At 42.3% G+C, this 13,414-nt stretch overlaps 1 protein-coding gene across 1 annotated transcript in view; it reads right to left on the bottom strand.

Moving 5' to 3' along the window:
* Window positions 1-1,039: 1,039 nt before the first annotated feature.
* The window catches only part of LOC137144492 (GTPase IMAP family member 8-like), a 29,401-nt gene continuing 17,026 nt past the window's right edge, over window positions 1,040-13,414 (bottom strand). The window contains exons 3-4 of the mRNA XM_067534849.1: window positions 9,021-9,060; window positions 1,040-2,639 (exon numbers count right to left, since the gene is read on the bottom strand). Of these exons, the coding sequence (XP_067390950.1) occupies window positions 1,870-2,639; window positions 9,021-9,060 (810 nt within the window). The 3' untranslated portion in view covers window positions 1,040-1,869. The remainder of the gene's footprint in view (window positions 2,640-9,020; window positions 9,061-13,414) is intronic.

Raw genomic sequence — 13,414 nt, 5'->3', positions numbered from 1 at the left:
GGTGTCACTCAGTGTGGGTTTGCAGAGCAGCAGAAGAGGGCACCAGAAGAGTTTGATGGGGAAAGTTCACTGGCGCCGAAGACGACCAGGAGCACCCAAGACTCGCCACCAGACTGGAACTTTGCCCGGGTCTCCTGAGCTCTGAGTGCAGATGCATTGCTCAGTGTCTGCCCTTTCAGACTGTGGTACCACTGGGCCTGTGGTGCCTTGTGCTGAATGTAACTCTGTTTTACTGCTGCCCCATCTTTCCCCCGTTGTTTTTCTCCATTCATCCCTCTGTAAATAACTATTTCCCTTTCCTATGTTCATTGTACTATGCTGGTGTGTGTGTGTTCACTCTGGGGGGTTTGGAACAGGTGCCCCTGGGGTGGAAGGGACTTTCCCTTCCACATTCCTGCACGCACCTTTTCCTGGCCAGAGCTGTCTGCAGAGCAGACTCCACCTTGGTTATGAGGGTGCTGAAGTTACAGCTGCGTACCACAAATATGTTTTTTTGGGGGGATGGAGTACATGTGAGGGTGTAGCTGAGATAAAAGGAAAAGGATGAGCACATGGGAACAAAATAGAGAGGAAAACAAGGGAAAGAGGTAGGGAATGAGGGTAGAGGCAATGGTGGGGTGCAGTGATACTGCTGGGCAGGCGGCATTAAAGGCAGTGGGGTGGGTTGCTCATGCATAGTGATGGAAGTAGGTTTTGGAGTCCAAAATGAGACATCGTGATGGTTCTGGCTCCTGGCCCCTGCTGTTGGCTGGCGATGGAGAGAGTTGCTTCCAGTGGCATAAGGCCTTTTACACATTGTCGTGGAGACTGTCACAGTGGTACAGGCCCATTCCTGCATAGATCAGTGGAAGTGTTATGCTCACAAAATATACAGAATCTCTTCAGGGGACAAGGCAATTTGCCACATTTATTAAAAGCACAAAATACTAGCAGTTATTAAAGTGTAAAGACATTTAGCAGTTATCACACTCTCTCTCACACACACACGCACACACACACAGTGTCCTGCAGCTGCAGTTGCTATAGTTACCAGCTGGAATCAGTGCTAGGTCAGCTTAGTGGCCGGCTCAGCTGAGTGCGAGGGTGTATTGGAGTCGGGTTTCTGTCGGACGCGTTCTGGTGCTCCACAGATCTCTCGTTGCTGCAAGACATGCCCAAAGCCTCTCCATTCTCCCCATCTTTTATAGCAGATAGTTCTATGGATCGTGGTGTATCATGCTGCCTTCTGGTCTGTATGATTCGTCAATCACCAGCTGACTGCAGACACGACCATTTCTTTATTTTCCTTGTGTTTTATTCTTGCTTTCAGGGAGGATACTTTTATGCTTTTGAGGCACTTATCTGAATTCTTCAGTCATTTGGGCGGGGATGGTGCTGAAGTCTGCACCCCTCCCGACCCTTATTAGGACAGTACGACTCTGGTAGCTGATTCTATTACCTATCCTTACACCACCCACACCACATTCACTCAACCAGTTGAGAACTCAGCGCTGTGAGGACTCAACATGAACAAGATGACTTAGAGTTTAGTTACAAAGATGGAGTCACATCTTAACACAGAGTTCTATTACAAAGACGGAGTCACAGCAAACTTAGGCTAAAATTGTAAAACACAAAGACAGTTTATAAAGAAGATTTTATTTCATTTATATAAAGAAGGATTCATTCAAAAGAGATAGAAAGGACAATTTCATTCATAAAATGAAGGTGGTTTCATTCATAAACTCTCGTAAATCTCATTCATAAAGTTTCATTCATAAAATTTCATAAAAAGTAATTTATAAAAACAATCTTGTTCCAGAACAATTTCATGAATAAAAACAATTTCATTTTTCAACTCTACAGAAGGTGGGAGCTGCTGTGCCTCGGTCATTGCCAGGCTCTTTTAAACCAGTTTTGTATACTATTAGTCGTAAGCTCTTTCTTGGTTCTCTTTTGTTTTGACATGTGCTGTCTCAGTTTTTCTTCAATCTTTATGTAATTTTCTTCAGTTTCTTCTTTCGTCAGAAGCTCCACCTCAGAATACAGCTCATTGGTGTAATATCCACCTCCATTCATCTCCACCATTTCCTCGATTATTTTCATCAGCTTGTTAACCTGCTTTTCCCTCTCTGCTCCAGTTGCTTTGTTGTCAAACGCGCAGTATTGGTTGTTACACTCTTGAATCAGCCACTTAAAAATTTTGTTATCTGAGTTTGTCACATAGTCCTCCAGTGAGTCATCCTTTAAATCTTCTTTTCGGGTGAATAAGATGATCATGTACCTCATGGCTTCAGCTCCAAAAATCTCTTGTACTCTCTCCACTGCTTCCTTGTCCTCTTCACTGTAACGGCCCAGCTGGGTCACCAGCAGCAGAGCATGAGGGCCTGGGGCAGACAATGTGATACAATGAATGATCTTTCGATAGGTTTCTCTGTCACAGGCCTTTGGACAAAAAACATCAGGCATATCGATAACCACAACCTCCTTCCCTTTCCAGCTCATGCTCCCTGTACTGCAATCCTCAGTTACTGGCTTTGGCCCCAGTTTGGACACAAACATACTCTTGCCAAGGATGGTATTTCCTGTTGCACTTTTTCCAGCTCCTGTCTTACCAACAAGGATGCATTTTAATTTGAGTTGGCTGCCTTCTGGTGCACCTGTTGAGAAGAATTTAGACAGATTTACTGGGTCACTGTGCAGGTAATAAAGTAGAGATGGTGGTCTTAAGATTTCTCTTAATTAAAAAAGAATTATATTTATAAAAACTTGCATTAAAACTATAGACTGTCTGAGTTTCAAGATTTGCATCTGGATTTCAAACCTCCCTGTGTTTGGATTCAGATCAGAATTCAGGCCCGGGTCACTGGGGTGCCAAATCCTTTGATACAAATGGATTTTAAATGAGAATTGAAAAGTGCTGCTCTCACCACTGTGGTATTGGAACTTAGCAGTCAGTTGGCATTGGACATCATCACAAAATTTTAACACAAAAAGTATGACAGCCTCTTTGGAGTACCAGAACATAAATAATAGCAGGTGTTGTGTGTTAGGAGTGAACCACATTGATTGAGATTTCTGAGGACTCACAAAAGGAATTAAAGAGGATTTTAAATCTAGATTAAGGTGGATTGATAATTTAGTAACTATATTTAGCACTTACATGGTGAATCATTATTTTCACTAATAGTTGTGTAGGGTCACAGGTGTACATACCCAAAAGAGGTCATTATGGTAATCTGTTCTGAACTCCTGAATAAGGCAAGATAGAGAATATACCCAGTTACCTCTGTACTGAGCCCAATAACTTGTTTACCTAAAGCGTTTTCCAGAAAGGCATCCAGTCTTGATTTGAAGATATCAAGAAATGAGAAATCCACCACTTCCATTAGTAGCTTGTTCCAGTGGTTAATTACATTCGCTGTTGAAGATGTACATCTAATTTCTAAACTGAATGTATCTGGTTTTAACTTTCAGCAATTAGTTCTTGTTCTGCTAGATTAAAGTACCCTTTGGTACCCAATATTGTCTCCAAATGAATATATTTATACACTATAAATAAGTCACCTCTTGATACTCATTTTGGTAAAACAGACAGATTGAGTTTGTAAGTCTCTCACTGTAAGGCAATTTCTCCACTCCTCAAATGACTTTTGTGACTATTTTCTGCATCCTTTCTCACTTTTTAACATCCTTTTTCCTATATGAACATGAGTTCATAGGCAAGAGTTGTAGACCAAACTGGATAAGCAAGCATCTCAGACAAGTTCCAGAGGGGTAGCCGTGTTAGTTGGTATACAGCAAAAACAATGAGAGTTCTGTAGCACCTTAAAGACTAACAAATTTCTGTAGGCATCAGCTTTCGTGGGCTGCAACCCACTTCATCAGATGCATGAAATGGAAATCACAGATATGAGGTATATATATACATCCAGGAGGAGTCCATCTCAGACAGGTGATTAAGAGAAGGCAGAAAGCCTACAAGGAGTGGAAGATGGGAGGGATCAGCAAGGAAAGCTGCCTTTTGGAGGACAAAACATGTAAGGATAAAGTGAAAAATAACAAAAGCCAAGTAGAGTTGGACCTTGCAAAGGGAATTAAAACCCATCTTGCAAAGGGAATTAAAACCCATAGTAAAAGGTTCTATAAACAAATAAACAGGAAGAAAACAAAGAAAGAAGAAGTGTGACCGCTAAGCACTGAGGATGGGGTGGAGGTTAAGGATAATCTAAGCATGGCTCAATATCTAAACAAATACTTTGCCTCTGTTATTAATGAGGCTAATGAAGAGTTTAGAGATAGTGGCAGGGGGGCTAATGTAATTGAGGATATGGAGGTAGAAATTACCACATCTGAGGTAGAAGCCAAACTCGAACTGCTAAATGGGACTAAATTGGGGGGCTCGGATAATCTCCATCCAAGGATACTAAGGGAACTGGCACGTGAAATTGCAAGCCCATTGGCAACGATTTTTAATGAATCTGTAAACTCAGGGGCTGTACCATATGACTGGAGAACTGCTAACATAGTTCCTATCTTTATGAAAGGGAAAAAAACTTGAGCCTGATAACTAGAGGCCTGTTAGCTTGACCTCAGTAGTATGCAAAGTATTGGAAAAAATTTTGAAAGAGAAAGTAGTTAAGGACATCGAGGTTAACAGTAATTGGGACAAAATACAACATGGTTTTACAAAAGTAGATTGTGCCAGACCAACCTGATCTCCTTTTTTGAGAAGATAACAGATTTTTAAGACAAAGGGAAGGCAGTGGATCTAATTTACCTAGATTTCAGTAAGGCATTTGATATGGTTCCACATGGGGAATTATTAGCTAAATTGGAAAATATGGAGATTAATATGAAAATTGGAAGGTGGCTAAGGAACTGGCTAAAGGGGAGACTATAATGGGTCATACTGAAAGATGAACTGTCAGGCTGGAGGGAGGTTACTAGTGGAGTTCCTCAGGGGTCAGTCTTGGGATCAATCTTATTTAACCTTTTTATTACTAACCTTGGCACAAAAAGTGGGAGTGTGCTAATAAAGTTTGCATATCTGACACAAAGTTGGGAGGTATTGCAATACAGAGAAGGATCAGGATATCATACAACAAGATCTGGATGACCTTGTAAACTGGAGTAATAGAAATAGGATGAAATTTAATAGTGGAAAGTGCAAGGTCATGCATTTAGGAGCTAATATCAAGAACTTTTGCTATAAGCTGGGGACACATCAGCTGGAAGTGGCAGAGGAAGAGAAGGACCTGGGCGTATTGGTTGATCACTGGATGACTATGAGTTGCCAATGTGATGTGGCTGTGAAAAAAGCTAATGCCGTCCTAGGATACATCAGACAAGGTATTTCCAGTAGAGATAGGGAGGTGTTAGTACTGTTATACAAGGCATTGGCCAGACCTCATCTGGAATACTGTGTGCAGTTCTAGTCTCCCATGTTTAAGAAAGATGAATTCAAACTGGAACAGGTGCAGAGAAGGGCTACTAGGATGATCTGAGGAATGGAAAACCTGCCTTATGAGAGGAGACTCAAAGAGCTTGGCTTGTTTAGCCTAACCAAAAGAAGGCTGAGGGGAGATATGATTGCTGTCTATAAATGCATCAGAAGGATGAATACCAGGGAAGGAGAGGAGTTATTTAAGTTCAGCACCAATGTGGACACAAGAACAAATGGATATAAACTGGCCATCAGAAATTTTAGATTTGAAATTAGACAAAGGTGTCTAACCATCAGGGGAGTGAAGTTCTGGAACAGCCTTCTAAGGACAGCAGTGGGGGTAAGAAACCTAGCTGGCTTCAAGACTGAGCTTGATAAGTTCATGGAGGGGATGGCATTATGGGACAGTCTGATTTGGCAATTGACTGATCTTTGACTTCTAGCAGTAAATATGTCCAAAGGCCTGTGAAGGGATGTTAGATGGGTGGGTTCTGAGTTACTACAGAGAATTCTTTCTGGATGTCTGGCTGGTGAGTCTTGCCCACATGCTCAGTGTTTAGCTGATCACCATATTTGGGGTAGGGAAGGAGTATTCCCCCAGGGCAGATTGGCAAAGTCTCTGGGGGTTTTTCGCCTTCCTCTGCAGCATGGGGTATGGGTCACTTGCTGGTGGATTCTCTGTACCTTGAAGTCTTTAAATCATGATCTGAGGAAGTCAATAACTCAGTCTTAGGTTAAGGGTCTATTACAGGAGTGGGTGGATGAGATTCTGTGGCCTGCATTGTGCAGGAGGTCAGACTAGATTATCATAATGGTCCCTTCTGCCTTTATAGTCTATGAGTCTATAAGAACTGTATGCATTTTTGATGAGATTATAAATTTGGTTGATAAAGGAAACTGCATAGATGTAATATCCTTAGACTTTTGTAAGGCATTTGACTTGGTAATGCATGACATTCTCATTAAAAAGCTAGAATTATACAACATCAAAGTTCATGTTAAATGGATTAATTGACAGGATGGACTAGGTATAGAGATCCCCTTCTGGAGGCCTCAGGGTCCTGCCACACCTATCTCAGGCAAGCAGTTTAGAGTGGCTGCAAAGGGCTAGCCAATCAGAGAGGCTGCAGGGAGCAGCCAATCAGGGCCCAGGAGGACCATATAAAAGGAGGTGCAGAAGCAGAGACAGTCAGTTTCTTGCAGGAGCCTGAGAAGTGTAGATGGGGATCCTGACTGATTAAAGGGAACTGCAGCACCACGGACAACTCACTGCTAATAGGGACCAGGGGAGTGAGGAAGAGCTCTTGGCTGGATGCTGGGCCTGAACATAAACAAGCCCTGAGGTATGGGTGAAGCATCAAGAAAGACTGGGGCTGTGGGGAATTGCTGCAGTGAACTGAACACAGTTACCTAAAGAGACATGGTGGCAAGTGGCTGTTATTCTTAGGGTCTCCGAGCTGGGACCTGGAGTAGCGGATGGGCCTGGGTCCCCCACATAGGCCATTGGGCAAGTGGCCTACTGTCAGATCAAGAGAAAGTCTGGAAGGGGAACTGAATTGTTAAGAGGCCCAGCTGGAGAGCTGTGGCCTGCACAGACCAAAGGGCACAAAGCCATTGCCTCCAGGAAGGAAGCCTGGGTGGTGCGGCTCAATACCAGGGCCAGGACTCTTTAAAAGATCACAGAAACATCTGAGGAGATGAGAGGTGGGAGTCAGGCCATTACAATTAAAAACTGGTTAAATGACAGATCTCGAAAAGGAGTTTTCAGTGGTGAATCATCATCACATGGGAGTGTTTCTGATGAGGTTCTGCAAGGACTGGATTTGGGCCCAACACTATTTGGTATTTGTATTCAATGTCCTGGTCGTAAATATAAAATCACTTTGATGAAATGTGTGGATTACACAAAGATTGCTGGAATGATGAATACAGGGCAGTCAGACACAGCAATCTGGAGCACTAGGAAAGCTGGGTTTAGTCAGAAAAAATGCATTAGAATACAGCCAAATGCAACAAAGAATCTAGGAACAAGGACTGCAGACCATACCTATGGGCTTGTATACTGGAGAGCAGTGACTCAGAAAATGATTATGGGGTCACAGAGGGCAAACAGCTGAACATGAGATTCCAGTCCAAAGCTGTGCAAAAGGATGTGTGATCCTTGGATGTATAAACAGGGAATAGGCAACAGGCACAGGGAGGTGATTTTACCAGTGTTTAGGGCATTTCCCAGACTGATACTGGAATACTGCGTACAGTAAAAAAAAGGTTGAAAAATGGTAGAGGGTGCAAAGGGACACCAAAATGATTGACGGGCTGGAGAAAATGCCTCACAGTGAAAGACCGAAGAAGCTCACTGTGCTGAGTTTACCAAAAAGATTGAGAAGTGTCTTGATTATGGTGTACAGAAACCTTCACAGAGAGAAAACATCAGGTGCCAAAGGGTTCTGTAATCTAGCAAGAAAAGCATAAGAAGAAGGAATGGCTGGAAGCAAAAGCCAGACATACTGAAATTAGAAATAAGGCTCAAATGTTTAGCAGACAGGGTAACCATTGGAACAAACTACCAAGGGAAATGGTGGATTCACTCTCTTGAAATCTTCACATCAAGATTTGATGTCTTTCTGGAAGAGATGCTTTAGTCAAACATAAGTTATTGATCTGATTACTGGAGTAACCGGATGAAATTATTTGGCCTGTGCACACCGATGCTCCTGGAGGATGATTTTATTTATTTATTTATTTTTATAGGGGTAAGCTTTTATGCTACTTTATGGGTTTTGTTTTGTTATGCTGCATTTGCATTTTGGTGTCATTATAATTTTTTATGTTTTGCAAGCATGATTATTGGGTTTTTTTATAGTTTATTTTGTGCTTGTTTTTTTAGGTGGATTTTAGGGTTATTAGGGTGGGCACTGTTTAGCCATTTGGGTAAAAGTTGTTGTTTTTTTTATTTTTTTGCATATTTGAGGCTGGTGCTTTTTTATTTTTTGGTTTTATATATATATTTATTTATATTTTATTTTTTAATATTTATTTAAAACTTGTAACTGGAAGACGTGTTTTTTAGAAATATTTTTTATTTAAAATATTTATTATTACAAAATATTTTTATTTAAAATTGATTTTTTTTTTTTTTGTTTTAGAACATTTGCTGATGTTACTTTAAGCAGTGATTTTAAAATGTGTATTTTGACAAATAGTAACAGTTTCATAGAATGATCCTTGGTAACTTTACAAACAGGATAATTAACGACTAGATGTTAGTTTTAAATACACAGATGGTGTTTTATACAAATGTATTAATAGTGAACAGATTATCCTACATGGCCAAAATGTAAAGACTCACCGAGACTGTTGTGGTGGTTTGTTACGTATTAAAAGAATAAAAATATTTCACATAAAATTAAAATAACAAAATTAAGCTTTGGGCCTACAGGAACGCAGACTAGATGATCTAATGGTCCCTTCTTGCCTTAAAATCTGAGTCTGAGGTCCCATTCAGATGCCTAAAACTACACATGTATGTAAGTCATTGGAGCATCAGCGCCTCAGTCAGTGGTGAGTGTGAAACAGATTTCTGAGTGTCACTTACCTTCAGCAGTTTCTTTATTTTCTCTCCCTTTCAATTTTAGCTGAAAGATTTGTAAAAATAAGCAGTTATTTGCAAACATATTATCAGAGCAAAGAGAAAACATAAATAAAGATGTCAAAAATTCTCCTTGCCATCTCTAAGATTCTTTTTTAATGTATTTCTCAGCAGTGATCAGCCTCTCACTCAAATTGTAATTTTGCAAACGTATATGCATCTTCTATGAAATCATTGTCTTCCTGTTCCTTAGAAATGTCTGCCCTTGAAAAGCTCTTCTGAGACCTCCCAAAACTTGAGGTGGGATCAGGGCCAGAGGAAACAGGAAAAACAAAAAGCCTTTTCACACCATAGAATTTGAGCTGAATAATAATGAAAACAAAAGAGAGAGAAAAAACTCTGCTCCAGAGGGGTGAGAATCAGCCAGTTTTTAATCTATTCTATTTATGAGGGAGATAACCAGAGCTCTTGTCGTCCTGTTCACTCAATGAGGCGGGGGTCCTGTGGAAAAAATAGCATGTGATCATGTAGTTAAAGGCTGTCGTAATGCATACAGAGAAGAGGGCCAAGCCAAGACAGCATAGGAAACTTGAATTTTTGAATGCTATGTTAACCTTTTAATGTGGTGGGGATTGTGTGTGTGTGTAATTTCTTAGGATTTAAAAAAACCTTGAAAACAGACATTCTTTTAGTTAATTTCTTTGTTTTCTGAGTGTCTGTAGGAGGCAAGGACTAAACACTTCTCTTGCAACCTGGATAAGGTCTCCATAGCCCGGGGGAGCAGCCTTTTAGCCACACACAAGAGTTCTGGAACCTGGGGGTGCCAGAGACTGGGACACCTGGGGATGTCAGTGACCCCTGTGGATCAGGGGAAATGCAGAGTCAAGGAGAAAGGCAACTCTTGTCTCTGACAAAGTTCTCCTGTGTCATCAGAAGAGATAATGGGGGAATACTCACTGAACTATGGAGGACTATGAGTTGCATTGGCCTAGGGATGAGTGTTCCACGACCACCACTCCCAAGAGGAGGAAACGGGTGATAGTGGTCAGGGACTCCCTCTTAAGGGAGGGGCAGAGTCATCCATCTGCCGTGCAGACCAAGAAACTTGAAGTGTGTTTGCCTGGAGCTAGAATTCAGGATGTGATGGAGAATTCAGGATGTGATGGAGAGTCTGCTGAGACTCATCAAGCCCTCTAACCACTACCCCTTCCTACTTCCCTTTGTGGGCACCAATAAAACTACCAAGAATAACCTTGAGCGGATCACTGCAGACTATGTGGCTCTGGGAAGAAGGATAAAGGAGTCTGAGTCACAGATGGTGTTCTCGTCCATCGTCTCTGTTGAAGGAAAAGGCCCAGGTAGGGACCGTCGCATTGCGGAAGTAAATGCTGTGACGCTTGGCCCAAAATAGCCAAGCAACTTTGCAAGTTGCAGGGCCCAACTCTGACCTTTCAAGGTATATTACAGGAAAATACAGTGGTGGTGAGCGTCATTCCTTGTAAACAGACTAACGCTTTGATATGCAGCTGTATTTTTGGTAGTTATTTGATGTTGTTTACGTATCTCTTGTTAGAGGTTAGCCAGGCAGATAAACTACTTTTCCTGTCTGTCCTGTTCTATGGATTAGAAGTTCAAACTTTCCCTGACAAGCTTGGACAGATTTGAGATAAAAGGATCAGTTCCCTAGAGTCTTTTATAGATCCATGCAAGCTGACTGATACTTTCTTGACAGCAGGTATCTCCTTGAACAATAAATAGATGATTACTTGGGACTTTGAAGTACTATCTGCTATGTTCTGAGCACACCGGTATCTAGTAACATTAGCATAAGGTAATTGGCCATTTGCAATCATTCACAGGTCTTTATTACTTCAAAGAGAAATATAAACAATAGTATTGTTACATTCAAAATTCCATCTATATGTTCATATGTTCTTTTCCAGTTTACAGAACTTGGTTCTCAGGGGGGATTTCAATCACCCTGACATCTGCTCAAAGAGCAACACAGCATAGCACAAGCAATCCAGGAAGTTTTTGGATAGTGTTGTGGACAACTTCCTGGTGCAAGTGCTGGAGCAACCAGCTAGGGGCCGTGCTCCTCTTGACCTGCTGCTCACAAACAGGGGAGATTTGGTAGGGGAAGTAGAAGTGGGTGGCAACCTAGGCAGCAGTGACCATGAGATGGTTGAGTTCAGGATCCTGACGAAAAAAAGAACAGCAGGATATGGACCATGGACTTCAGAAAAGCGGACTTGGACTCCCTCAGGGAGCTGATGGGCAGGATCCCCTGGGAGGCTAATATGAGGAGGAAAGGAGAGAGAGCTGGCTGTATTTTAAAGAGACCTTACTGAGGGCCCAGGAACAAACCATCCCGATGTGCAGAAAGAATAGCAAATATAGTAAGCGTCCAGCCTGGCTTAACAAAGAAGTCTTTGGTGAACTTAAACACAAAAAAGAAGCTTACAAGAAGTGGAAGCTTGGTCAGATGACTAGGGAGGATTATAAAAATACTGCTCGAACATACAGGAATGAAATCAGGAAGGCCAAAGCACAATTGGAATTGAAGCTAGCAAGGGACATGAGGGGTTAACAAGAAGAGTTTCTACAGGTATGTTAGTAATAAGAAGGTCAGGGAAAGTGTGGGCCCCTTACAGAATGGGAGAAGACATCTTGGTGACAGATGATGTGGAAAAAGCTGAGGTACTCAATGCTTTTTTGCCTCTGTTTTCACAGACAATGTCAGCTCCCAGACTACTGCACTGGGCAGCACAGAATGGGGAGGAGACGAGCAGCCCTCAGTGGTGAAAAAACAGGTTCAGGACTATTTAAAAAGGCTGGACATGCACAAGTCCATGGGGCTGGATGCAATGTATCCAAGGGTGCTGAGGGATTTGGCTGATGTGATGGCAGAGCCATTGGCCATTATCTTTGAAAATTCTTGGGGATCAGAGGAGGTCCCTTATGACTGGAAAAAGGCAGATATAGTGCCTATCTTTAAAAGAGAGGAGAAAGAGGGTCTTGGGAAATACAGACCAGTCAGTCTCACCTCAGTGCCTGGAAAAATCATGGAGCAAGTCCTCAAGGAATCCATTTTGAAGCACTTGGAGAAGAGGAAGGTGATCAGGAACAATGAGTATGGATTCACCAAGGGCAAGTCATGCTTGACCAACCTGATTGCCTTCTGTGATGACATGACTGGTTCTGTGGATGTGGTGAAAGCAGTGAACGTGATATACCTTTACTTTAGCAAAGCTTTTCATACGATATCTCACAGTATTCTTGCCAGCAAGTTACAGAAGTAGGGGTTGGTTGAATGGACTATAAGGTGGATCAAAACCTGGCTAGATCATCAGGCTCAATGGATAGTCGTCAATGGCTTGATATCTAGTTGGCAGCCAATTTAAAGTGGGGTGCCCCACGAGTTGGTCCTGGGTCCGGTTTTGTTCAACATTTTCATTAATGATCTGGAGGATGGGATGGATTGCGCGCTCAGCAAGTCTGTGGATGACATTAAGCTGGGGTGAGTGGTAGATATGCTGAAGGGTAGGGAGAGGATAGGATACAGAGTGACCTAGGCAAATTGGAGGAATGGACCAAAAGCAATCCGATGAAGTTCAAAAAGGACAAGTGTAGAGTACTGCACTTAGAACAGAAGAATCTCATGCATTGCACTGGTTGTGCGCCAACTGGCCAAGCAGCAATTCTGCAGAAAAGGACCTGGGGATTACAGTGGACAAGAAGCTGGATATAAGTCAACTGTGTGCTTTGTTGGCAAGAAGGCAAATGGCATATTGGACTGCATTAGTAGGAGCATTGCTATCAGATTGAGGGAAGCGCCCATTCCCCTCTGTTCGTCATTGGTGAGGCCACATCTTGTCCAGTTTTGGGCACCTCACTACAGGAAGGATGTGGACAAATTGTAAAGAGTCCAGTGGAGGGCAACGATAATGACTATTGGGATGAGGCAAATGACTTATGAGGATAAGTTGTGGGAACTGGGCTTATTTAGTCTACTGAAGAAAAGTGAGTGGGGATTTGGCAGTAGCCTTCAACTACCTGAAGGGGGTTCCAGGGAGGATGGAGCTAGGTTGTTCTCAGTGGTACCAGATGGCAGAACAATTAGCAATGGTCTCAGGTTGCAGAGGGAGAGCTCCAGGTTGCATATTAGGAAAAAGAATTTTCATATGAGGGCAGTGAAGCACTGGAATGGGTTACCTAGGAAGGTGATGCAATCTCCATCCTTAGAGATTTGTAATGCCCGACTTGAGAAAGCTCTGGCTGTGACAATTTAGTTGGGATTGGTCCTGCTTTGAGCAGGGGCTTGGACTAGATGACCTCCTGAAGTTCCTGGCAATCCTAATCTTCTGTGATTCTATTATAAATACAGGGATCATCTCTCC

This window comes from Emydura macquarii, unplaced genomic scaffold, assembly GCF_026122565.2.
Source record: "Emydura macquarii macquarii isolate MOO-44397 ecotype Brisbane River unplaced genomic scaffold, CSIRO-AGI_Emac_v2 contig_3464, whole genome shotgun sequence".
NCBI classification, from domain to species: domain Eukaryota; kingdom Metazoa; phylum Chordata; order Testudines; family Chelidae; genus Emydura; species Emydura macquarii.
Note: the sequence above shows the minus strand (reverse complement) of the source record. Positions and strands in the feature narration are given on the sequence as shown.